Below are 27,767 nucleotides of genomic sequence, written 5' to 3'. Positions count from 1 at the left end.
ATTGGTTTAATTAGGAAAAATAATATGTGATTTAGCAATTATGCGCTTTTTTGAAGAACCTGCAACGGTTTTGTAAACTAGAGCTGTTCTCTTGGAGGCTTTGCATGGTTCTAGCTCTCACCATACAATGTTGCATTACATTTCATTATATGGTTCTGTCAATCATTGCATAGTAGTGATGATTAGGGTTTGCCACCTCTCCCCAGCCCAACTGAACGAGATGATCCAATGCCCCCACTGCTTACAAGAATGAGTAACGCGCCTAAGAAATCAGAATTCATGAGAACATTCAGAACTACACTTAAGAGGCGTGCAATGGGACAAAACCCGGACTGGCTCATTCTGTTCGGCTGCTTTTAGGCAGTGCTGCCGCCCCTCCGAATGGTTTGGCTTTGCGCTTCCTCTTGCGTCACTGTACAGAATTCTCGGAGTTAGCCGGAGCGGAAGCGGTGGGCCGTAAAGATGGCGGCATTTCCGCTCTGTGATGCTGGGAATCTCCTGTGATGAGGAGCTGGCCGGTTTGCTGTGTGTGTGTGCGCCGGGGGGAAGCACAAGCTGAACCATGAATTATATGCCTGGCACGGCCAGCCTTATCGAGGATATTGATAGTGAGTGTGGGAACGCTGGCTTTCCCTCCCCCACCGTTTATTTCAATCTAACCTCTCGGGTCTTTGGCTCCCTCTGTGTAACAAAGGTTCAGGGTTTCCTTTTCCTTCGTGCTCGGTCCTTATGGCCTCCTCTACTCCTAACTGGGTTCCCTTTGCATCCTATTCTCAGCAATGGCTGAGAATAGGATGCAAAGGGAGCCTCTGAAGCCATCCCCCAGGGGCTTTCATTCTTCTCTGTGCTTGTCAGGTCCCAGGGTCCCCTGAAACTTCCCTTCGGGGCCCTCGATTCCTTTTGAAACCTGTGGTCAACAGAGGCTCAAGTGGGCTATCCATTGCTTGGTCGGTGGTGGGATGATCTATGCCTGTCTTTGTATGTTGCTATTATAGCCAGTGATGGCTAGGATAATCCGTTTTTGAAGGGTTTCCATTGGGGATTAACTGCTGGCCCATTTGCAGTCTTAGGTACACAAGATGGAAAGGCAGACTGGAATATAATAGGGTGTAAACGTGGGAGTGCTGTAGTGGAAAAGGGTGAGGGCCAAGGTCTGTATTAACCTTATAGTTACTTAAAATGGAAAAATATGTTGTTTTTATTGGAAGATTTGACTAGTCGTGTTGCCTGCGTGTTTGAGAAAAAAAAAAAAGCTATTAACTGGCTAAACAAGGTCATGGTTTTCCACTCACCCCCCCCCCCCCAAAAAAAAAATCCCTTACTCAAGGGCCTTTAAGTAACAAATCAGGATATTGCCATAATTTTGCCCTCAAATCTGAGCAAATGAATACTTCCTTAAGACTGTAAAGGACAACCATTCAGTGTATTAAAGACCACAGAGTGTATGTGTTGTGACCCAATTAATTATAGAAAATCAAATCAAGATAACACAGATTTGTTTATAAAAGGTAAAATTGAGTGCACAAGTTATGTAGGAATTAGAATATACTAGTTGTGTTTAAGTGTGTTTTAACTACTTTCATTTTCACTGTCCTCTTTTTGTTTTTGTTTTTTTGCCTTTGCTCATGCTGTAACTTTTTTTTTTCTAACTGCTGATTGATTACTTATCAGAAAAACACTTGGTGCTCCTTCGAGATGGCAGGACCCTGATAGGATATCTAAGAAGCATAGACCAATTTGGTATGTGACTAGAAAATACCTTTTTATCCTGTGCATGAAACTAGTACTTTAAATAATTATTTAAAAGACAACTGCTTTCATGACTTTGCATATACCCTCCTCCCACTCTTTTTTTTTTAAATTATAATTTCAGTACTCATTTTCAAAATAGCTATGGATATTCTTGTCACATGGGTTCTATTTTCACCTTCACGTGAATTTAGCAAATGTGCAAACATTCAATATAAGCTGTTTGGGGAAGGCATTGTGTGACCATGTGAGTTATCTTGGCAGATACTGTGGGTACAGTGACAATGCAACATGTAAAAATTAAAAATGCATATGCTTTTTCTCATGCAAGAATATGCAGTAGCTTATGGACCATGTTTATTGGAGATGAGGATGGCTTAAGGGCTGTTTCCTAGCAGTGTGAAGTATTTGTGAGCACACTCTTCACTTCCTAAGTAATCCTCTGCATGTTTGTAGTGGGACACTTTTATTGCTAGTTTATCTGTTGCCATTAGGGGGCACCACAAACTGCTGCATGATTGGTATTTGAAACCTAAGGATTAAGATGAGATGTGATTTTTTTTTTTAACATATGTCTTAATACTACAAAATGCAGAATTATGAATTTGATGTGCAAAAATAAGACGAAGCAGTACACAGTGGGAGTGAAAGACTGATATTCATGAAGCAGCAAATAGCCTTGCTGTGATTATATCTGATGATTTCAAGGTAAACAGTGTGTGATAAGGCAATGGTCAGAGCCATAGGGACTCTAAGGTGCATAACCAGCAGGAAAAAGGAGGTGATAATGCCTCTGTATGTTGGTGAGACCTAGACTATTGTATCTAGGTCTGGAGTCTGTACCTTTGGAACGACATAGAGTGGAGATGTTCCAAAGAAGAGCTACCATAATGGTGTGGGTGCTGCACAACAAGCCATATAAGATGAGACTTAAGGGTCTAAATATGTATTTCAGGAGAAGAGTTATGGGGAGATATGTCTTACCATATGTGAATATCTGAAAAGTGTTAATGCACAAGAAAAAACCTTTTTTCAGTAGAAAAGTTAGCAAGCAAGGGGTCATGGTGTGAGGCTCAGAGGGGGTAGAACAGGAGCAATGTTGTGAAATATTTTTTCACAGGAAGCTTGATGGATGTATAGAAAGCCCTCATAGAGTGGGTGGTGGAGGCTAAAACAGATTTTAAAGAGGCATGAGATAAGCACAGAGGATCCTTGACTGCAAAAAAAAATAAAAAATGGAGAACAGAAACATGACTTAGCGGCATGTGTTCTGTTAAAATGCTGTATTTGAATGATTCAGGGCCAGATGTTGGGGTTGCCAGAATGAATGGCAGTGGGTAACATGAAATGTTAAAAAGTTTAAGCAGAAACTCTGGCAACTATGCAGCTAGGTCTATATGGCAAGCTGCATACAGAACCTAGGAAATCAGATGTTCAGGCAACAGCTATACTAGTATGGGTAGCTATTTAGATTACAAAATTTTATGGTTAGGCATGGTAAGAGAGGAGTGTTGGGTGTGCATTTTCTATTCTCCTCTATTTGAGATGGCGCCTTACAAATTAGGAAGATGATAAAACCCTTCTTAGATGACGAGTAACGTCCTACAAATGATTACACTCTATGGGGTAGATTTTCAAAGGGTTACTCGCGTAACCCCTGAAAACCTACCCCTGTGCACACCGAGCCTATTTTGCATAGGCTCGGCGGCACGCACAAGCCCTGGGACGCGTGTATGTCCCAGGGCTTTCAAAAATGGGCAGTCTGGGGGTGTTGCCGGGGGCGGGGCGGCAGTCTGGGGCGGTCCCGAGTCCTCCAGCGCGGTTGGTGCGCTGGCAGCTGGCCGGTGCGTGCAAGTTACGCGGCTTAACTCAAACAAATAAGGTGGGGGGGATTTGGGTGGGTTAGATAGGGAAGGGAGGGAAAGGTAGGGGGAGCAAAAAAAAAAAAAAAGTTCCCTCCAAGCCGCTCCGATTTCGGAGCAGCCTTGGAGGGAACAGGAAAAGCCATCGGGGCTCCCCTTGGGTTTGATGCACACGTGCGCCTTGCACGCAACCCCTTACGTGCGCTGACCCTGGATTTTATAACATGCGCACGGTAGCACGCGCATGTTATAAAATCGGGTGTACATTTTTGTGCGCGCCAGGTAGTGTGCGTACTGTACCCCGTGCGTGTAGGAATTAAAATCAGCCCCTATGGCTATTTGTGATGTATTTTAGTAGTGTAGACAGTATAACTGTGCAGTCTGAGAGGGACTTTCTTCTATCACCTATTATGTTGCTTTGTTTATGATATGGACAGAGAGAGAGAACATTTTAAATACAATGATGACCAGATGATGCAGAATCTTGATGACACTTTGAAATATGAGGGACGTATCTGGATTGCAATCATGTACCAATTGCATTCTGATATAACTGAAAGGGACATCATAATAAGCCTAATGATATAGTAGAGAGGGAGAGAAATCACAGCCTCATTCTGTTTCCTCCTATAGGCTTTAGTAATACAAAACTTGATTGGCACCAAATGAAAAGGTTCAAGAAAATGGCAAAGCTGGTGATCTGGAGTTTGTTGATTTCTATGATTGAAACAATGTCATGGGTGATCCCTGAAATGAGACCACTCATCAGCAAAAGTTTTATCTCATTCAGTTACTGTTTGGGTAGAGATTTAAACAAATAATCCTTTCCTTGTGATATAATTAAACCTGTTATTGCTTTTTCTCTAGTCTTCTTTTTGTGATGCTGATGACTTGGCATGTAAGAACTTATTGACAAAATAGGTTTGTCATGCAAGGTGATAATAGCATTTGGTTGGCAGTTTCCTTCTTTTAATCTTCTTGGTGGTATAAATGTTCTCCCACATGATGTGATATAAACAGTTTGAGGAGTTTAATATCCCACAGACTTGATTCTTGAATTTATATTTACTGTATATAGTCTGAAAAAATATAGTTTAATACAAAATTAAGGCTGATGAGATGGAGTTATGATTGATTTATATATATATTTTTTTTTTGGTTCAGATAATTTGCTTGTGCACTTGAAGAAACAATACTTAATGCTTGCTTTTTAAAAAAAAATTTTCATTTGCTCCCTTTTCTGCATTTTGGCAAAATGACAGCTAACTTGGTGCTGCATCAGACGGTTGAACGTATTCATGTTGGGAAAAAGTACGGTGACATTCCTCGTGGGATATTTGTTGTAAGAGGAGAAAACGTGGTTCTGCTTGGAGAAATAGTAAGTAGAGTGCATTCTGCCCTCTTGTTGAGGTCCATGCACATAGTGCATTCCAGCATCTTTCTAAAATTAAAACAAACTGCAAAGCAAAATTAGGAATGCAGCAGGGTTATTCTACATAAAAATAGTTCCCACGGCATGAGTCTGCTTAGGGTCATGGAAAGCACAAGGTTTCCTTACTTGCAAATAGGAACTAATTGGATAGATGTGGTCTCTGTATTGAAGAATGACTTTCTTGTTCATGACTTATGTATTAATAAAACTTGCTTACACACCTTAGGTCTAAAACATCAAGATGAGATGCAAATAAAACATAATCCCCACTCCAAGTGCCACTATAAAGTACACAAATCCCATTGCAGTCATTGTGGATACTACATTGAAATCCTTGGCTCAGTGTGATGCGGTGGTCAAAACAGCAAATAGGAATTATTCAGAAAGGGATAGAGAATAGAACTGTGAATATCATAATGCTTCTATAGAGCTTTGTAGTGCAACCACACCTTGAATATTGTGTGCAGTTTTGGCCAGCCCCTCTGAAAAGAAATATAATAGAACTAGAAAAAGTACAGGGAGACAAATATGATTAAAGGAGAGGAACTGCTCCCTTTATGAAGAAAAGCTAAACAGTTTAGGGCTCTTCAGTTTGGAGAGAGACAATTGAGAAGGGATATGGAAGAGGTTTGCAAATCATGAGTGGTGTGGTGCAGGTTAATGGGGAGCAATTATTTATCCTTTCAATAATACTAGGACTAGGGGACATGTCATAAAATTAACTGGTAGCAGATGTAAAACATTTAAGAAATTATTTTTGCTCAGTGCACAATTAAGTTATGAAATTTGTTGCTGGAGGATGTGGTCAGGGTTAATAGTATATCTGGTTTTAAATAGGGTTGAGAGAGTTCCTGGAAGACAGGTCCAATAATAATTATTAGCCAGGTAGATTTGGGGATCATGATCTCATCCTCTTTGGGAGTAAGTAGCAGGTACCTCCCAAGTGACCTGGGTTGGCCAGAGGCAGAGATGGGATGCTGGGCTTGATGGCCCATTGGGCTGACCCATCGTGGCACCACTTATATTCTTATGGTTGCACGTTTGTATGACATTGCTTGAATTCCTTTTAAAGAAAAATCCAGTTATGAAGTAGGTGAAATTCAGAATTGTTGAGTACATATGAAATTGAGCGCATAGGAAATACAGGAATGTATAGGGCAACTTTCACAGCCCCTTCTGTGGATAAAACCCTGCTTTACCTGTGGATATGGGGTCTCTGGAAATTGCCCACCCTGCCATAGTGCTACCTCATGCATAATTCTACCCAGCGTGAAAGGTGGTGTTCTGGGGGCTTGCAAGCACATTCATACTTTCAGTTTTTCAAAAGTATGCATGGAAATTTTTTTTTTTTCTGGAAAATGATTCTGAAAAAAAAAGTGCACAGTTGGGAACTTTTATTTATTTTTTTCTTCTTAAGGCATTTTTCAGAGGGGAAAGGGTTGTTGTTTGTTTTTTTTTTTTTTTTTTTGGTAAGTTGGAACAAAGTCTATGGGTAAAACGTACCCACCAACTTTTCATGGGTTAGTTTAAAAATTGCCCCCACATTGTATATGTGTATTGGAATTCATGTACATTCTACACAGGGCAAATATCTTATCACATCACTTCATGTTTTCAGAAGATATACCTGGTCATTAATGGGGTTCTGTTAATGAAAATACGGTTTGTTTTTTTTGTTCCCTTTTCTGGCCACGTCATGTTTGTGAAAGTAAAAGGCACGCATGTGCATGTTTTTGGCTTGACACTACCATTTGTGAATGATCAACATTCCTGACAAACATATGTACATGTTCTTTGTATGTGTATACTTTTACATGACAACTAGGCACTGTATGGAACTTTTAACTTATGTGTATCACTAGATGTTCCTCTATCCATAAGTGCTGCTACTGTTACTTTAATGCTGGCACGCCAGGTGTGCAGAGCTGATAGCTAGAGGACCTGCTGGTGGTGTGCCAAACAGATTCATGTCATTGTTTGCGATGAAGATAAAAATACCATTGCACTATTTGAAAAGGAAGCTATGATGATAATCCAACTATTCTGGCAAACATTTGATCAGGCTAAAGCAAAGATTTACTGGCCTTGGTACAGACAGTTGTGGCCAGCAGCATACAGGTGTCTACAGAGATGATTGGTAAACAGTATGTAGTCAAGTTAGACTGGATAGCTTATGCATACCTCTTCTAATAGCAGCTGCATGCAAATAAGCACAGTGAAAGTGACTTTGAGTTCTGCAAGCTAAAATGTTGTTAGGAAAGCAGATGGAACAATGGATTTTATGGACTCCTACCTAAATATGGGTTCTCTGTGCTTGCTCTAATAACATGATGGTTTGAGAGGGAGCTTAGCAGTATTCTTGGTTGTCTGCTGAAATTGTTTTAACCTTGGAGGAAATGTAGGTACTGGCTTCAACCTAGCTGTTAACCAAGTGAGGGCCTTGTCCTTTGGATTCAGCTCATAGCTCTGATGCAGGTACCTACCTGTATAGAATAGATGCTGGCCGGATAAAAATCAATTGTATGTTTTTTCAGATTTGGTTGCATTCTCACTCCCCCCCACCCCAATCTTCTGTGTGGGAGATGTGTACCATACAACAAGATTTTGCTAAAGTTTATTTCCTAGCGTGTAGCAGATGGACTCAGGACCAGTGGGTATGGTGTACTCCTGATAGCAGTTGGAGACGGATCAGATTTCAATCTGACGTCAGCCCTAGTACATATACCCCTGCAGGAAGTGCAGCTCTTCAGTATTTTCTGTCTCCATAGCAGTTAGGGACTCTATGCATGCTCGCACAGTGTTCCAAAATATGAAGAAATCTTACCTCTACAAACAAGCCCCTCTCTCCTGCAGTGACACCCATTGGGTCCCTCCCCCAGTTGAGAATTCCTGAGGTGATTTCCGCGATCCCTCTGAGGTAAGCCTCGGTCCGGCGGCAGACCCTCGGCGGGGACCTAGCCCCGACATCGGGTGAGGCTGAGAGAGGCAGCGGGTGCAACTTTGAGTGCAGCAGTGAAGGTATTTTTCCCTCTCCCCCCCCCCGCAGCCGGAGACCGCCTGGAACGAGACTGGGAAGTGCCGAGACAAGGTAAGGTAGAAATCTATTTAAAAGTCTCCGGTCTCCGAAGCTCGAGGAGTCGCACAGGTCACCAGCCAGCAACAGTGCCACTGGGTTGATCTGCCCTAGCAGGGCTAGACCCTGGTCAGATCTGAGGGTCCTCCCACGTGGAGACCCTCAGAGGTGGTTGCCATCACCATTTTGATCTGTTCGCCGCCCTGTCCGCCGTTCCGATCCGTGCGCACAGAGGAGAGCCGTGCACACAACGTCACGAGCCCAATACCGTGCACACAAGTGACGTGCATAGCCACGCGCTTACCGTGCCGGGCACATAACCGATCTGTGTGCACAACAGCGTGCATATCTTCCTGAGCGTGCACCAAATCTATGCGCACAACTGTATTTTATGCGCACAAGCCATGGCAACACCGGAAAAGAAGCTCAGGGCCTCTGCCCAGCATGCCACATTAGAGCTGCACAGCATGAGGAGGCCATGGCCCTGTGTATACAGTGCGAAGAGGCCCTAGGGGATCATGGCCCTCCCCAGCTGGTACCAGGTTCCAGCCTCTCAAGCAGTATGCCAGACCTAGCATTGCATAGCGGGGAACCCCCCCCCCTCAAACGGGGCTCCCCAGGGACACGGCGCCCCTTAGTCTAGACCCAGCATCCGGAGCGCATAACAGATTTTACTCACCTATATCCATGGCACCACCAGAAAAGGAGCTCAAGGCTCAGGGCCTCTGCCCAGCATGTCAGATCAGAGCCGCACAACACGAGGAGGCCAATGCCCTGTGTATCCACTGCGAGGAGGCCCTGGGGGATCCAGCCCAGGGCCAGCCCCAGCCGGGACTGGGTTCTAGCTCCTCAATTAGTACCCCCGGATCTAGCAAACCCCAGCGGGACACCCCCCCCCTCAAACAGGACCCCCAGGGACACAGCGCCTCCTAGCTTGGTCCCAGCGTCTATCTCCTGGATGGAATTCTTCAAAGGTTTGCATACCTTCGTCCACATGCAACCGGGGCCTCCTATAATAGGGTCATAGGCTCCACCAGAGGACCTCAACATCCCAGGACCCTCTATGCCCAGGGAAGTGATCCCACCTCCCAGAAGCCCCACCTTCGAGGACACGGACAACGTGGATGAGGATTCAGAATCCCTGAAGGAAGGGGAATTCCCTCCGGGGACAGAGCCCCTCCGAACCATGAGACGCTTCCTCACCAAGGACGAGCTTCCAGACCTGGTCACACACTGCTTAAGAGCTTGCTATTCCGGGCATAAGTGCCTCGGGGGAACCTAAGACGAACCCCCTACTAGAGGGACTCCGTCAGACCTCCCGCCATGTCCCACTATTACAAGCCGTCCAGCAACTAATTGACCTGGAATTGGGATGCCCCGGAAACTACATTCAAAGGGGGGCGGGCTCCGGCAGCCATGTACCCTCTGGACCCAGCCGCCAAAGATCTCCTGGCATGTCTAAAAGTGGATGCCATGGTCTGCGCGGTCTCGAAGCGCACTACTATCCCGGTGGAGGGAGGAGCAGTACTTAAGGATGCTCAAGACAGACGTCTGGAATCTATCCTCAAACAGTCCTTTGCCGTCTCCGCTATGTCTTTACAGATCGCGGCCTGCTGTGCTGTGGTGATATGCACCTGCTTATTATAGACCAGGAACAACACTCCTGGGGAGGCCCTGGAACCAGCAGTATCATTCCTCGTGGACGCCGCTTCTGATCTGGTGCGCACCGCAGCTAGAGGAGTGTCTTCTGCCATGGCAGCCAGAAGACAACTCTGGCTCCGAAACTGGTCGGCCGATGCATCCTCCAAAACGAGACTCATAAGGATGCCTTTCAAGCATAACTGGAGAAGCTAGCCAACAAATGGGGCGAGTCCCCACTGCCGCAGCTACCGGAGGACAGGAATAAGAGAAACCAGTGATCCTTCCCCCGAACCTCCAGGGGCAGAGGATCACAGTGCTTCAACCCATATAGAAACACATATCAAGCGGCCCACCCCGCAGGCCGAAGCCAATCCTTTTGGAACAAGCACAACAAAAGGGGAGCCAGCTAGGGCCCAGGCCCCAGCCGCACCCCACAATGAAAATCAGCCGACCCGTCCAAAGGAAGAAGCCACAGGGGGCAGACTTGCCCTATTCTACCAAAGATGGGTCGAGAGAACTTTGGACAAGTGGGTCCTATCCATCATTCGAGAGGGATATTACCTGGATTTCCACCACCTTCCTCCAGACAAGTTTGTGGAATGACCCTTCCAAGAGGATGGCAATGGAAGCTACACTGACCAGATTGCTAGCCTTAGAGGCTATAACACCGGTGCCTCTACAACAAATAAAATAGATGGAATAATGTCCAGTATTTATTGTCCCCAAGAAAGAGGGAACATTCAGACCCATCCTGGACCTCAAGGCGGTCAACCGTCACCTGAAGATTCCTCGCTTCTGCATGGAAACCCTTCGCTCGGTAATAAGGGCGATACAACCGGGAGAGTTCCTTACATCCCTGGATCTGTCTAAAGCCTACCTACACATACCAATCCATCAAGAGCATCAGCATTTTCTATGCTTGTTGATCCTGGACCGTCACTACCAGTTCAGGGCACTACCATTCGGTTTAGCCACTACACCCCGGACGTTCACTATCATAGTGGTGGTGGCAGCAACACTGAGGAAGAAAGGAATCCGTGTGCACTCTTATCTAGACGATTGGCTGATCAGGGCAAAATCCCCAGAGGAAAGCCACCAGGCAACCAACAGAGTCAAAACTCTACTAGAAAGCCTTGGGTGGTCAGCACAAACAAGAGCTGTCTGCAGCCCTCCCAATCTCTAGAATACTTGGGAGTCCGGTTCGACACCAAACAAGACAAGGTCATCCTGACACTGACAAGGAGATGAAAACTGATGACCCAGTTGCGAACCCTGTTCAGCGAACTTTGCCCCACAGAATGGGATTACCTACAAGTCCTCAGCCTCATGGCATCCACACTGGAAGTAGTGCCATGGGCACAAGCTCACATGAGACCCTTACAACGCTCACTACTATCACGATGGAATCCACTGTCCCAGAACTACACCGTATGTCTTCAGCTCCCGGACAGAGTTCGGACCCAACTACGATGGTGGCTACAAGAAGGCCATCTGAGCTAGGGAATGAAACTATCTTCACCAACCTGGATCCTGCTCACCACTGATGCCAGCCTATGAGGATGGGGAGCACACTGCCAGTAGCTAACCGCCCAAGGGCAATGGAACACAGAAGAGTCAGGATGGAACATCAATTGCCTAGAAGCCCGGGCAGTCAGACTAGCCTGCCTACAGTTCGGTCACAGACTCAGAGACAAAGTGGTCAGAGTAATGTCGGACAACGCTCAACAGTCGCCTACATCAACTGTCAGGGAGGAACCAGAAGCCGACAGGTGTCTCTGGAAATAGACCTCCTAATGTCATAGGCAGAAGCAAATCTTCAAGAGATCTCTGCCGTCCACATCGCCGGGAAAGATAATGTCGCTGTGGATTACCTCAGCAGAGAAAGTCTAGACCCAGGAGAATGGAGGCTATCGACCACAGCATTCCAATTGATAGTAAACCATTGGGGAACACCAACCATGGACCTCCTGGCAAAGCGGTCCAACGCTCAAGTGCCCAGTTTCTTCAGCCACAGGCGGGAACCCCAGACCTGGTACAGACCTGGCCACAGGAGACTTCCCGCCGTGGCCCCTATTGGGCGCAATCATTCACAAGATAGAACACCACAGGGGACCAGTACTTCTAGTGGCCCCGGACTGGCCAAGAAGACCATGGTATGCAGACATGTGAAGACTGCTGACAGGGAGCCCCCTTCTGCTACCTCCACACAGAGACCTGCTCCAACAGGGACCGATCCTCCACGAGGATCTCTTACGGTCTGGCCATTGACAGGACTCGACTAAGGAAGAGCGGATACTCGGGGGCAGTAATCGACACTCTACTCCGAGCACGCAAGTTCTCCACATCCCTAACATACATAAGGATTTGGAGAGTATTCAAAGCCTGGTGCGAGGACCGCGACATCATACCATGCTCAGTCAAAATTCCTGCAATTTTGGAATTCCTGCAGAACGGCCTACAAAAGGGATTGTCTCTCAACGCCATCAAGGTACATGTGGCCGCATTATCATGCTATGGAACCAAGAGCAAGAGCGGCAGCAGCCTCTCACCCGGATGTCTCTCGCTTTCTGAAAGGAGTCAAGCAGATCTGACCACCCCTAAAGTGGCCGCTGCCTGTTTGGAACCTCAACCTGGTCCTAGATTTCCTAGCAGGAACCTCCTTCAGACCTCTCCGCGGCCTGTCTCTCCGACTATTAACATTGAAGATAGCCTTCCTGCTGGCAGTCTGTTCGGCCTGTCGTATATCCGAGCTACAAGCACTGTCCTGTCGAGCAGTTCCTCAGACTCGCCCCGGGAATCATCCAGTTACGCACAGTTCCGTCGTTCCTCCCCAAAGTGGTGACTCGCTACCATCGCCAGATGAGCATAAGAATTCAGAAGAGGCTCGAAGTCTATGCCATCTCAACGTCGGCAGGCTCCTAGTCAGATACCTGGAAAGATCAGAATCCGTATGAAAGATGGACCATCTATTCGTCCTTCACAGTGGGAAGAAGCAAGGGGAAGCGGCCTCACGAGCAACCATAGCCCGCTGGATCAAAGAAGTCATCAAGGTGGCCTGTGTAGAAGCAGGCAAGCCACTGCCTCTACAAGTGTCCTGGGTGGAAACAAAGATGCTGTCACCCGCCGAGAACTGCAGGGCGGCGACATCGTCCTCCATCCACACCTTCTCCAGGTTTTACCGCCTGGATGTTCAGGCTCAGGAGGACACAGCATTTGCAAGGGCAGTACTAAGTGGGTCACAGGCAGCCTCCCACCCGGTTCGGGAGTAGCTTTTATACATCCCATTGGTCCTGAGTCCATCTGCTGCACGCTAGGAAATGGAGAAATTACTTACCTGATAATTTCGTTTTCCTTAGTGTAGACAAATGGACTCAGCATCCCACCCACGGCTGCCGTTACGCATGGAATTCTTGGGTGACATCCCCAGGAGCGAGTAATTCACGGGTAAGCCATGCTTTCCTCCAGCTAGGACACCCATCCTACCGGGTGTTGACATTTCCCGGTTGAGGGCACTGGTGGTCTCCAGCTATAACCAATTCAACCGGTTCAAGTTAACCAAGTTATTCAAATTATTCAGTCATGCATATATCCACAATGCTTTTCAAGGAGAATACTGAAGAGCTGCACTTCCTGCAGGGGTATATGTACTAGGCTGACGTCAGATTGAAATCTGATCCATCTCCAACTGCTATCAGGAGTACACTATACCCATTGGTCCTGAGTCCATCTGTCTGCACTAAGGAAAATGAAATTATCAGGTAAGCAATTTCTCCATTTTAGCCTATAACTGCCACTGTAATGAAAGTTCTCCATCAAATCAGCTGTTGTGTACATTATATTATATTTTTTAATTACCTGCAAATTACCTTCAGTGTAAAAACAAAAAAACAAGAGTTTTAAACTAAAGTAGGAATGCCATAATGGTACAGGAAAGTTGGAGGCCCATTCCCTGTAGCATATTGACTAGGAGAATGTAGATCTCTAAATAAAACAACCAACCAAATAAGCCCAACAAGGCATGGCAAAAATTAAATATAGAAAATAGCCAATTCACAATACAAAAAATTCCTTTAAGGGTATATTAGTACACTTACTGTGATCCACTTATTACTCAAAAGTGCAATGCCCGAATAAGTGTGATAATAGGTCCTTGGAGTAGAAAACTTCCATCCTATCACGAATCACTCATCCGTCCCTTTTGTCAAACAAAAATGCATTTTGAATGGAAAATACGTTTGGTTTTCCAAAAAGTATGTAAAATGATTTATCTTAAAAAGAGGTTCTTTAGCATTATATCTAGACCAGTGAACACCAGACACCCAATTGAGTCACATAAAAATAAATAGATAAATCCAGATACCATAGCTTCATTTGGGAAAAGGCTAGAAAGAGTAACTCTGTTATCAGAAATGGAGACCGGATCTCTTGTAATTGCCGAGAGATACGACCTCCATTTCTTCCCCCTGAAGCAGTAGATGGCTACGAAACATGGTTTCACATGGGGATTGTTTCACTTGTATCCGGAATCCTTTTTTTTTTTTTTTTTTTTTTATGTGATTCCATTGGGTCTCCAGCCTTCATTGGTCTTGGCATAGCAATCCCTCTTATTTTAAAGCCTCATCATCATGTTCATCATAGAATATAATCTACAGTAATAAATTTACTTTTTTGGGAGACATATCAGTTATTGTAAATTTATCGCTTTTAATGCTGCTCCAGGGACACCAATGCAAAATTCCAGTCTGATGACAGTTCTCTTTCTAGCCTTTTTCCAAATGAAGCTCTCGTACAGACAGAATGACCAAAAGATATACTGAGAAGATCTCAGCAGGGGACCCAAACCTTCAGTCGCTCAGCAAGGTACCTAGGGCCTAGATCATACCTACATTTGTACATCAGTATCAACACTTTGAATTTACAATATTTTCTATAGGAAGCTGAAGAACCTGGTACCTTGAAATCGGGTCGTGTGTCGTCCTCCCCCCCCCCCCCCCCCAAAAAAAAATTCTGGCCATTGTATTCTGTATTAGTGGCAATCTCTTCCTCATTCACAGAGGCAAATACATGTTTCTTGTCCATTCCTCATCTCTCAATCCCCTCCTATGTCTCTGTTCTGCTTTAGAAAGGAACCCATGGCAGAAGAGTTCATGGGGACAGTGACCCACTTACTGTTCCAGTCACTACTGTTCTTCTCCCACCCACTATCCAGTCCACTAAGGAGGCAAAACCATAACTTGATTGCCTTAGCCTGGTTACCAACAGATTCAATGTTCTCAATTGTAAAAATGGGCATCCATTCCAAGTAAAGCAGTGACAAATCCAGAATTGAAACCTGTAATGGATTTGCTAAGCATTTTAGGAACAAATTTGCTGCACTTTGTAAGGAATTAGATAATGAGCCAGGGATGAATAGGCTGACCCTGCAGACTGGCGTTGCAGGAAGACATGTACAGGCTAGGTCAGGCAGTATTGAGAATTCAGTTGGTATTTTTGAGGAACTTGAGAGAGCCACTTGTTCAGAGTTCCAGCTGCTAAATAGTTTCCAGCAATTGTGTGGCTTTTTTTTTTTTTTTTAACTAAGTTCACTCCTATGTGACTTTGCCCAATCACATTTTTCTGAAGTCATTAAGGGAAGGGCTGGCAGGCTGGGTAAAATACTGAATAAATGTATTTATATGATGGGGTATTTCCCCCAAGCACCTGAAAGGCTTTGGTGAAACCCCTAGTAAAGAAACCAACATTAGACCCATCCGGTGAAAGATCACTATAGAACTGATCACTATAGAACTGTTTGCAAGCTGCTATTTTCAGATCAGGTTCTAGAGAAAGTTGTGGCAACTAGTTTTTGAATTATGTGGAATCTGCTGCTTGATTGGATGGTATCCAATCAAGTTTTTGGGAGTTCTTTAGTGCTGAGACTTTCTTAACTTCTCTCCTAGATGATTTATATCAAGAAGGGGATAAGGGAATGATTTTCTTTTTTGGGTTTTTTTTTTAATTTTATTTGATTGCTGTCTTAGGTGAGATGAACCATGGTTTGATGATTGACCAGTTGCAGGCATCTAAACTGGGCAATATAGTTCCCAGGTGTGTGTGTGGGGTTTTTTTTCCTCTTTCCTTCAGGGAAGGTAGCAGGGAGTGTGGAGGGCTGATTCATGGTGCTGCCTCTGAGACCTTTTTATGTGGGAGACCGCAGGGTTCCATTCTCTCCCCTTATTTCTTTAATATAGGGCACCTTTGGAGATGGCACTGCTGATATTCAGCTTTTCATACCTGTTGCCAAGGGAGGTCCTGACAAATTAGGGATTATTGATGATGGACTGAAGATTATTTCCTGATAGCTACAGGCAATAAACTTCATTTTAATGTGAGAAAATTTGAGGCGCTGTGGATGAGGACGGATGGGCCTAATCATGATTTTAAGATCATTCTACTGCAGCTGTCCGTACGTAATTTAGGAGTATGATTGGATTCTGGGCTAAACTTTCAGGCCCAAATAACCTCCCTTGAAAAATCAGTCTCTTGGTATCTAAGGCTGGCATAACAGCTGTGCCGTTGTCATTTAAGAATTCAACACCTGTAATCCATTTAATTTTATCTCTCTTTCTCTATGGCTACCCCTAAGTAATTTAGGAAAGGGAGTGGTGAAGCAAGTCATAGTCGGGAGATGTAAAAATTCAATACTGGGGTGAGAAAAAAGGGGGAAGAGTGATCAAGCAAAAACTAAAATGGAGAAACTAAGGAAACAAAAAACATTGGAAAGATAAAATTAAAAACAAATGGCTCCAGTAGCTTTGTTATAATCAAATTGGGCATAGTATGTCAACATGACACCTAGTTGAACCATTTCATTAAAGTTAAAATGAACAATTCTAATGCCATTTGGTGGTAGTAATGCTGATGTTCTCTTGGCTACAGTGTATACCATGGTGGTAAAAGCAGGAGATTTGTTTCCCCTCTGTACAATCTGCCAGAAGGCACATTTCAGAAGTAAATAACTCCCTAGCCATCCACCGAGTGTAAAGCATACAGAGGGCTTCAATGTTGCATAGATAGCAAGATCTGTTTATGCAAAGATCTTAAGGGTTTCAGGAAGGCAGTGAAAGGAAGGCTTTATAAGTAAGCTTTTAATATTATTTAATTTGTTTCTTCTTTGAGGTTTTAATATTTATACTAAGGTGCAGTTAGATTGATAGTTTGACTTTATGTATAAGTGTGTTTAGATTTTATGACCATGTTTTATGTTTGTCGTTCTCAAAGAAATAAAGAAACATGATGGCAGAAGACCATTTTGCCTATCTAGTCTGCCCAGCCATTCAGCTTTATAATCCCTTCCTCTCCCTCAGAGATCCTTTGTGCTTATCCCCTGCTTTCTCGAATTCAGATACTTTTCTTGTGTCCACCACCTTTACAGGGAGGTTGTTTGCATCCACCAGCCACCTTAGATTACTCCTGCATCTACCTCCTTGCAAACTCATCCCATGACCCCTCATTCTAGAGCCTCTTTTCCACAGAAAGAGGCCTTATCTCCTGTGCATGGAAACTTTGGAGGTATTAAATGACTTTCATATCTCTTTTCTCCTCGTTTTTCCTCTAGGACATACATGTTTAGATTTTTTAAGTCTGTCCCTATGTGTTTTAGAATGAAGATCAATGACCATTTCAGTAGCCACCCTTTGGATTGATTCCAACTGGTTTATATTCTCTTTAAAGTACAGTCTCCAGAACTATACACAGTTATTTCAAATAAGGTCTCACAGGGACCTATACAGAGGCAACATCACAATCTTCTTTTTTTTTTTTTCTTTTTCTGCTATTCTCCTTATGCACTTGAGAATCCTTCTAGCTTTTCTCATTCTTATCTACCTGTTTGGCTACATTAAGATTACCAAATACGAGCGCCCCCGGATTTTTTCGTGCTTAGAATTTCACCTCCTATACTGTACCACTTCCTTGGAATTTTGCAGCCCAAAGCATAACCCTGCTCTTTTTAGTATTAAATCTTATCTACTGGACTTTAGACCATTCCTTGAGCTTTACTAGATCCTTCCTCTTGTCTTCCACACCACCTTGTTTGTCTACTCTGTTACAGGTTTTATTATCATCCACAAAAAGACAAACATTTCCTGACAGTCCTGCAATTTTGTTTACAAAAATGTTGAAAAGAACTGGTCCAAAGACTGATCCATGTGGTACACCACTACTAGTGTGCCTCTCCTCAGAGTGAACTCGATCTATCAATTGTTGTATATCGCTTTGGGCAATTTAAGTGTGATTGTAGCGCCCCCACCAGGTGACATGGGGAGAAACCTGCCATCGATAGCTGAAGGATGGATGGATGCTCCTTTGCAGCAGGTTTCTCTGCAGGTTTTCTTGCTATAAATCCTTTTTATCTCAGTAAAGGGCTGTCCTAGTTGATGGGTATTTTTCCTGCATAGAACTTAAAAGCAGCTTGTCAATATTAAGTCACTTAAAGTCCTTGTGCTGCTCAATCCAGACACACATACACACTCTTGGGGACAGGTACCCTTGTCACACTCTTCTCCCTCAGGGAAAACATATCCTTGTGTGTCTGAAAAGGAAATAGGTTAACACCACCTGTCTAATAAGACTGCAAATTCTAACTAACAGAGCAGTGATAACACATTCACTGTTTACACAATCAAGTAAGGCCCGAGATTCTTTTTATAAAGGCCACAGCACTCCGAGAGGTTGAGTGCAGTGGAAGATCATTAGGCATACCTAGAGTATCGTGAGTCTGTTCACTGGTTTAATTACTCCTTATGGGCTGCTCGCCCCCCAATCATGCCTAACCTGGGGCTCTGATGCATCTTCCACATAGTCAACTTGATGGGAGGCACAAAGGGTTTCCTCTGGGGGGTCTCAGTAAGCTCAACTTGCCCCTGAGTAATTTTACATCAGTTGGAGCCTCACCCACCAGTACTGTTGAGGGGTAAGGTATCTCTTTCACAGTAGCCTCTCAGTCACCTACAGTTAGAGGTGTTTTGAATTGGTGCATTGGGGGGTGGATCCTCTCCGGCTGGAGATGAGGGCACCTCAAGTGGTTTAGCTGCTGGCATCTGCATGAATAACTGCACCAACTCGATAGGATCCACACTCTTGTCTGTATGGGGGACAGAGTATTTCACATCTGACTGAGCCCACCATCTTACACACAGTTAGATGTGCATCCACTACACCTTATACAGTAAGGGGCTAGGGCTCAACAAGGGACCAGTCTGTGGTGAGGCCAGTCATACAATCTGCCCTATGAAGGGTCCATCAGTACCTTGCTCACTTTCAGGGCTCACTTTGTAAACTGGCAGGTTTGGCAGTTTGCTGATGACCTAGGCCTCCTGGTACCATCTATTGGATAGTTTAGTTTATGCTTTCCAGGGATAACCAGGGCCCTTACCAGTACCCTATCTCAATTCTTAGCCCTTTACACAGGCATCATATTTGGTAAGCCTGGTTCAATTGCTTTTTCATCTGCTCAATATACTTTAAATGACTTCTTGAGTTACCATCTGGGTTCACCCCAAAGCACATGTCTACTGGCAATCGAGTCTCCTGACCAAACATGAGGTAATAAGGTGAATAGCCGATGGCATCATTCTTTATGTAGTTGTAGGCATGAACCAGCCCGCTCACATGCTGACTCCAATGTTTCTGCTTTGGGTCTAGAGTTCCCAACAGATCTAACAGAGACCTATTGAATCTCTCAGGCTGTGGATCACCTTGAGGGTGATAGGCATGGAATGTGACTTATTGATACCGCAGACCTGAAGCATTTCTTTAATTAGCCGACTTTCAAAACCTTGTCCTTGATCTGAGTGGATTCAGTTAGGGAAGCCAAAATGAACAAAATATTTCTCACACAGTATCTTAGCCACTGTGTTCACCAATTGGTCTCTTGTGGGGAATGCCTGAACATAGTGGGTGAAGCGATTGGTGATTACCAGGATGTTACTGATGTTGCGGTGATCACTCTCCAGCCATAAGAAATCAGTGCAGACTAAATCTAATGGGCCTTTGCTGGTGATATTATTTAAAGGCGCAACTCCAATGGGTAGCGTTTTACACACAATACTTTCCACGATTCTTTACATAAGACTTTACATCAGTGGATCATCTAGACCAGTAGAAACAGGCTCTCACCAGTTTAGTGGTGTGATCGATCCCCAGGTGCTCTGACGTCATGTAATCTTCGCAGGACAAAATGGCGGAACTCTCTAAGCAACACCTGGCCAGGCCAGGTGTTGCTTAGAGAGGGCCAGGCCCAGAAACAGCTGTTTCTGGGCCTGGCCCTCTGAACCCTATATTATACGGTGAAATAAGTCTTCAGCCATTACCAACCGGTCCCACTCTTGGAGTAGCAGGGGTATATGAAGGTGTTGTGAAAGGAACCAGTTCGCTGATCTGTGGTGCTTTTTGGCTGTCCAGATAGCAGACAAGCTGGAGTCCTTTTTCTGAGTTCGCTGTGGGTAAGCTTTCCCCCTGTAAACTAGCAACTTGGGTATAAGCTACTGGGCAGCAGCTGACACTCCAATTGAAACTACGGCTTCCATCTCATCGATGGAGTGACACAGGGCCTTAACCCCCTCCTCTGGCACTTGAATCCATTGATCTGATGACTCCTCTTGGTGGGCCCATCATGACAGTGCATCTTCATCAATGTTGAGTTTCCCAGGATGATACGTTAGGCTGAAATCATATGTGGCTAAAGCAGCCAGCAATCGGTGTTCAGAAGCATTCAACTTGGCAGTGGTTAGCTCATAGGTCAGCACGTTGTCTGTGCACACTCAGGCTGATTCTGTAAAGTCCGTGGGGAAAATGGGCGCTCAGTGTTGAGCGCCTGCTCTCCCAACACACGCCCAGCCACCTCTCCTGGGCATGTGATCCTGTATTTAAATGAGGGGTTACGCTAAAAAGGAGGCGCTAGGGACAATAGCGCATCCCCAGTGCCTCCTTAGCAGTGGAAACCTAGGAGAGGTGGCTGTCAGCAGGTTCAGAAAACAGATGCTCAATTTTACAAGCATCTGTTTTCCTAACCTGACCATCGGCACATTAAAAAAAAAAAAAAAGTTTACATTTTTGGTTCCTCTGACTTAATATCACTAAGATACTAAGTCAGAGGGTGTACAGAAAAGCAGTATTGGCCACAAATTTTTTCAGTATCCCGGGTGAATAACTAATAGCCTCATCAACATCCCTTTGCATGTGATGAGCACTATTAGTTGTTTGTTTTTTTTTGGGAGGGGGGGGGGTTGGTTGCTCTAACCCCTTACTGAATACAGGATAGTGGACGCGCATTCCATCCTCATGGAAAGGGTGTGAATCATGAAGGGGTATTGGATGCTCTGCTCCTCTGGCCAGACCCCCATCTCACTCCTGGGTTGTGCAGCTGCGTGCACTTTACAATATCGGCCTGACTGTGAATTTAGCACCATAGAGGTAGTTGTGGCACTTGTCCACTATGGCCCACTCTAAAGCTAAAAACGTGAGTTGGTGACCTGGGTACTTCCTCTCTGGATCAGTTTCTGACTAGCAAATGTCACTGATCTTGCACCATTGGGTGCTCTTAGTACAGGACTGCGCCCATATCCTCCAAGCTAGCATAAGTATGCAGGATGTATGGCAAGTGTCTGTCCGAAGGCCAACACAGGAGCATGAGTCTGGTGGATAATTTTTCTGAAACTGCCACGCATTCTGGAGTCCATTGTACACCCAAAGACTCAGAAGGCTTGAAGCACTTTACTCCTGGGGTAGGTGCCCTTCCCCTCCTTTCCTCTCAGTTGGGGGGGATAGCCCTCAGTGCAACACTTGACAAGCTCATTATCACAGAGTAGTTTTGGATAAATTGCCTGTCGTAACCACAGAACCCTGAAAATGATCTGCTTCAAATGGGTGGGTCTCTCTGGCAATCTTGTCTGGGTCAGTAGCAGTGCCCTTTCTTAACCCTATATGCCCCACATATGTCATTTTGAGGCAGACAGAATTGGCACTTGTCTAGAGACAGTTTAAGTCCTTGAACTTCCAACCGGTCCAGTTCTCTTCTCTAATGTTCTCCTAAATACAATGAGGTCATCCAGGTATACCAGCATTTCTAAGAGGTTCATGTCCCCACTACAGTTTTTTCCATTTAAGTGCTGTAATGTATTGGGGCTCTAGTAACCACCTGTGGCATTTGCTCAAACTGGTAGAACCCCAGCAGGCAGACGAAAGCTGTTTTTCCCTTGTCACTGTCCTTTGAGTATCTGGTAGTACCCACTTCTCAGGTCCAGTGCTGAGAACCACTTGCTTCCATTCAAACAGTCTAGTACCTCATCTGTTCTAGGCAGTGTGGCCTGGTCTGGAATAGTTCTCTTCATCAGGGTTCTCTAGTTGATACACATCCTAACTGCCCCATTCTTCTTTCTGGCCACCACTATAGGGGAAGCATAGAGGCTTCTCAACTCCTCTAATTCCTGCAGCTAAGAACCTGCCATACTGGGTCAGACCAAGGGTCCATCAAGCCCAGCATCCTGTTTCCAACAGTGGCCAATCCAGGACCTAAGAACCTGACAAGTACCCAAAAACTAAGTCTATTCCATGTTACAGTTGCTAATGGCAGTGGCTATTCTCTAAGTGAACTTAATAGTAGGTAATGGACTTCTCCTCCAAGAACTTATCCAATCCTTTTTTAAACACAGCTATACTAACTGCACTAACCACTTCCTCTGGCAACAAATTCCAGAGTTTAAATGTGCGTTGAGTGAAAAAGAACTTTCTCAGATTAGTTTTAAATGTGCCCTATGCTAACTTCATGGAGTGCCCCCTAGTCTTTCTATTATCCGAAAGAGTAAATAACAGATTCACATCTACCCATTCTAGGCCTCTCTATTTTGTAGGAGCTAGTAGTTTTGTAGGTGCTTCGATACCTCCCAGAACAAATCTTTGGGACCTCTCATGGAAAGGGTGTGAATCATGAAGGGGTATTGGATGCTCTGCTCCTCTGGCCAGACCCCCATCTCACTCCTGGGTTGAGCACGCCTTTCCACACTGGGAGAGTTATCAGCCTTACTTTCCACTCACGAGGGATGGGACAGTACCCAAAGTTGAACAATGAGGGCTCAATGGGCTTAGGAGGAGCCCCCTGGGGAGTGCCTGATGGCAAATGTCTAACTTGGCCTGAGGCTCAGAGAGAGCCCAAATATATTCAGTAATCTCCTTCTTGGATTCGTTTCACACTCAAACATGCAACTTGTTACTATTCAGAACTTGGGCAGGTAGAATGCGGCTTTGTACTAGCAGTCCCCCAAGCAGATGACTACCGGGTGACTCCTCAAACATGACTGGCTGTTTTCTCCTGTTTGGGGGAGCTCCATGTAGCATTTAACTGGCACAGTGGCCTTAGGCTGTATATTTACTGGTTGTGAGGAGGCATACCAATCTGGCCACAAATCATCTTAATCTTTATCCCTTTTTGACTGTGTACGCCTGGGGGAATTCTGCGCTATTGCGGAGCGCAGAATTGCCAAATTCTGCGCAGAAAATAGCAGAGGAGACTTCAGCATGCCGCAAACTGAGCACGTCCCGCGGCACACTCTCCTTTCGCGGTGAAGATGAAGGCCCGGCGCACCGTTCGCGGCACACAGGGGCCTTCCCTTTTCGCTGTGAACGGCGTGCTGGGCCTTCATCTTCGCCGCGAACGGAGTGCGTCCCGCGGCATGCCAGTGAAAGAGAATGTGTCGGAGGGTGAGAGAGTAGGAGGGTGTGAGAGAGAACATGGGGGGGATGCCGGTGAGAGAGAATGTGTGAGAGAGAGGGGAGGGTGACAGCATGGTTGGTAAGAGGGGGGAGGTGGGGAGGGTGAGAGAGAGCATGGGAGGTAAGAGAGGGTGGGTAGGGGATGCTTGAGTGTGGGTTTCAGAGAGAGGGAGCCTATATGAGGAGATTGTGAAGGAGTGTGTATGTGTGTGAGATTGGGAGCTCGTGTGTATGAAAAAGGGATCGTGTGTATGTGAGGGTGCTAGCCTGTGAAGGGATTGTGTATGTGTGAGACAGAGCCTGTGTGAAGGGCTGCGTGAGAGAGAGACATAGGTAGCCTGTGTGAAAGAGAAAGGGAGCTTGTGTGGGTGTGTATGCAAGAAAGAGGGCCCTGTATGAGGGGATATGTGTGTGTGTGAGACGTGAGGGAGCCTGTATGAGGGGGTGTGTATGTGGAAGGGCACTCTTTTTATAGTGAATTTCTAGGGAAATTCTGCTCAAAATATTTAAAATTATGCAAATTTAAGTAACTTTTTTCTGTAATAATTTAAAATGTAATTACTTAAAGACTGTGTCATGTAAATTGTGTTATTTTGACCAATATAAAGTTTGCAGAATTTTCAGTTTTTGTGTGCAGAATTCCCCCAGGTGTAACTGTTCCATTCTCCAGTATGCTGCTATACAAAGAGGATGAATAATTAGGTTGGCATAGTTGGGCCCTACCATTTCTTTGTTTTTCTGGGCCAACTGATCAAACTGGCATTGGTCCCAGTGATAATGGGGGTGTTCTCTCCCTCTGTTTCAGGACGCACTAAAGCCAGTACAGGTACTGCCTCTTGGAGTCCTGTTACTTTTTCTGGAAACTTCACATCCATTATTACACAACCTCTATACTGGTAGCTAGACTCGCTCAAACCCCAAATGGCCAATCCCTCAATGGGGTGGATCAGCAAATATTGCAGCTTAGTTTCATACAGTAGTCGAAGACGATGGTAATCTGGGATCTGCTATCCAGAAGGGTCTTCACTGACTGCCCCTCCACCTTTATTGACACAACTGGTGTGGGTCCGATCAGGCCATGGAGAAGAACTGGAATAGCTACTGTGGGTAGCACTGTTTGAGCAACGGGTGCTTCTTCCATGGGTTTCCCCTGCGGCTGAGTATTCTTGAGCCACTTAGGCATTCCTCGTTTGTCGATCCCAAAGGATAGGACAAGCTATGGCTCAATGTTCTTCTCCACAACGATAACAAAACCTGGGCTGGTTCAGTTCCGACTGCAGTGAGGGCCCTTTCCCTGTAACTCACTATTGCTCCTTCTTGTTCAAAGGGGGTTGTGTATACCTGCCTTGGAGTATGTAGGCTCTTCTGGGCCCAATACAACTTGCTTCAGGGCTGCCAAGTCCTGGCTCAATCGTGCCACAATAGCTTTTAAGTCTCCACCTGAACTTATGGTCACAGTCTTGGCTCTGGCTGCTGGCTCCTCCGCAGACAGAGCTGGAAGGGTGTGTTGTGTGTTCGGGGCAGCAGTCTCTTCCTTTACTTGTTTGAGGGGCTCCTTCCATCCAGCCACCGCACTTACCTGCGCTGACCGGTGAGCTGGGAGGATGGCTTTCTGCTCAGCCGTGACTGGCGGCCTCCTGCTCCTCTTCATCTCTGATCTCTCGAAGGAGCTGTAGAAAACTCAGAGGAGCAGCCCACCATTCTCTCAAACACAAATGTGTGATCATCTGGTCAGACTGCGGGGCTCCTCGCACCAACTGCTCTATCAGAAGTACTTCCTTCTGGGTGGGGACAGCTTCCCTCCCCCGCCCCCCCCTTTTTGGACAACTCTCCTGAGGTGCTTCAGCCATCTCAGGAAGTCCGATAGTTGTTCCCCCTCTTGCTGACTGATCTTCCAGTACCTAAAATATAGGTCAGACCCACTTTCAGTGGTACCAAAAGTGCTTTCCAAGACATCCTGGCACTCCACCATCGTGGCTTGGGGGTTCTCCATTTTGAGGGCTCCAAATATACGTAAAGCAGGGCCTCTTAAAGTTTCTCCAGTACCACCGCCGTTTCTCCCCATCTGAGCAGCTCCACTTCTGAACCTTTTCTGTTGCTTTCCCCATCCAGTTTTCATAGTCATCCTCTCCGTTGGGTACTGGAATCTTTCCGGAGAAAGTCCGCAGATGTTTGTATGCATTTCTGTCTGAATGGGGCTTTTGGGCTGCCTCCACCACTTTCCCCATGGCCAGTATTATTGAGGCAGCATCTGAGGAAGCAGCATTTTCATGGGAAAACAAAGTCTCTAAGTCTGGCCCAGTTTTTTCTGATTCACTTAAAAGCAAAGTAAGTTTCTCATGCAACAGATTAATGAGAGAGGAGATCCTACACCTGTTGGCATAGGGCCCATCACAGAAATCCTCCATGGGGCTAGTCGCTGGAGGGTTTCATTTCTGTGGGCAAGGTCTCACGTTTCTCAGATGCTCCAAGCATAAAGCAGTTTAAAGTCTCTCTTGTGTGGCATCACGCATGTTTGTTTGAGCAGGCAGCCATTGTTGGTCCCAGTGTTTACAGCACAGAGAGTTTCTCTGCATTGAAATCCCCCTGCAGTCTGTCCCTCCTGAAGTATTTGCAAGTATAGGGCAAAACTCCTAGCACAATACAAGGAATACACCTTTAGGGAAAACCTTCTGGATCTCACTAATACAATCAAGATTTAGGTTGCTTTTTGTTTTTTTACCTATCTCTGTTGGTTCCTTCAGCAGAGGAATGATTCCCCCCCCCCCCCCCCCTCAGAAACTGCAGCTAGTATCTCCTGAGGTAGGGAAGAACAGCAAGGGAGGCGTTTATTCCCAGCTCGACCCTGTCCCCTCTTGAGAGATTATTTTTGTTTTACTGGTGCTCAACAATGCCCCTCTTGGTATAGCACACCTCTATGGGGTATTTTTGCATGGTTTCACACAAAAGCGAGATCTTGGTCTCCTTTTACTGCCAGCTCTCTGTTGCTTCTGTCCTTTCCTTTTCTTCTCTCCCCATTGGTCAGAACCCTCCTTGTTCGCTGGTGGTTCTGAAGCTCCCATTGGTCCAACATACATCCTGCAACATCATAGCTTGGTTGTCCTCAGGAGGGGAGGGGGAGACTTTGAAGAGCAGGGAACATTTATTCTGCATTCACTGTCATTTCTCTGAAGGCTTTCTTGCTGTAAATTCTTTTTATCTCAGTAAAGGGCTGTCATAGTTGATGGGTATTTTGCTTGCATGGAACTTTAAAAGCAGCTTATCAATATTAAGTCACTTAAAGTCCTTGTGCTGCTCAGTCCAGACACACATATACATGCTCATGGGGACAGGTACCCTTGTCGCATGATCAATAAATGTAAAAAAAAAAACCAAATAATAATAAAACCATAGAACTTGGTGTGTTTCACCACAGGCATGAAGTGTCACCAAGAGATGCCAGGAAGAGTGAATGATATAATTATGAAGCGGAGGGACAACGGGGAATTAATGTAGTCTCCCACTAGGCTGCTGCTGTTCTGAAAACAATTGAGCAATTCTTTCCTTTTTATTGGGTTCCTGCACAGCACTTGCTGTAAGCAAACGAGCTGCATTGCCCCCCACTTCTCATCTGCTCAGCCCTCAGCAAATTACGCTGGTGTGGAGAGCACTCAGGCCTTCTACAGTAAATTGTTTTCTCCCAGACAGGTGTGACCCACTCTCTCTCTTTTTTGCTCAGGACCTGGAAAAAGAGATGGATGCTCCTTTGCAGCAAGTGTCTATTGAGGAGATCCTGGAAGAGCAGAGGGTGGAGCAGCAGACCAAGCAGGAAGCAGAGAAGGTGAAAGTCCAGGCACTAAAGGAACGGGGACTCTCCATCCCACGGGCAGATACCCTGGATGAATATTAGGCCATCATGTCTACTGCACAGTTCCCTCTGTTTTTCAAATAAGCAGAGCAGGTTGTTACAGAAATTTAACGCAGCCCGCCCCCTGATGGGGATGTACATTTCCAGTTTGGAAGAAGAAAAACTTTTTTTAAAATTTAGACTTCAGTTTTATTTTTTGTGATACAAGTACACAAAATCATGCTTTCTCTTTAAAAAATCATTGTTGACAGAATAAAAGGCAGGTGAAGAGCACTTATTGCTGCAGCAAGGTAAAAGCATTCTTTTAAAAAGAACAATCATTGCATTCTGTTTGCTTTTTGTTTTCTTTTTGACTGTATTTGAGATGAAAATTTCCCACAAGTTTGTAAATAAAAACTGTATAGATGAAAGTGC

The 27,767-nt window shown here is 45.3% G+C and overlaps 1 protein-coding gene across 1 annotated transcript; it reads left to right on the top strand.

Annotated features, from left to right (window-relative positions):
* The first annotated feature begins 296 nt into the window (after positions 1-296).
* Positions 297-27,767, top strand: LSM1 (LSM1 homolog, mRNA degradation associated). The gene is made up of 4 exons (XM_029603918.1): positions 297-608; positions 1,672-1,740; positions 4,874-4,989; positions 27,225-27,767. The coding sequence occupies exons 1-4, from the start codon at positions 563-565 to the stop codon at positions 27,393-27,395; spliced, it is 402 nt and encodes a 133-aa protein (XP_029459778.1). The 5' UTR covers positions 297-562; the 3' UTR covers positions 27,396-27,767.

The sequence above is a fragment of the Rhinatrema bivittatum genome, chromosome 5 (genome assembly GCF_901001135.1).
Source record: "Rhinatrema bivittatum chromosome 5, aRhiBiv1.1, whole genome shotgun sequence".
In the NCBI taxonomy this organism is placed as follows: Eukaryota; Metazoa; Chordata; class Amphibia; order Gymnophiona; family Rhinatrematidae; genus Rhinatrema; species Rhinatrema bivittatum.
This window is presented reverse-complemented; position numbering and strand designations above follow the sequence as displayed.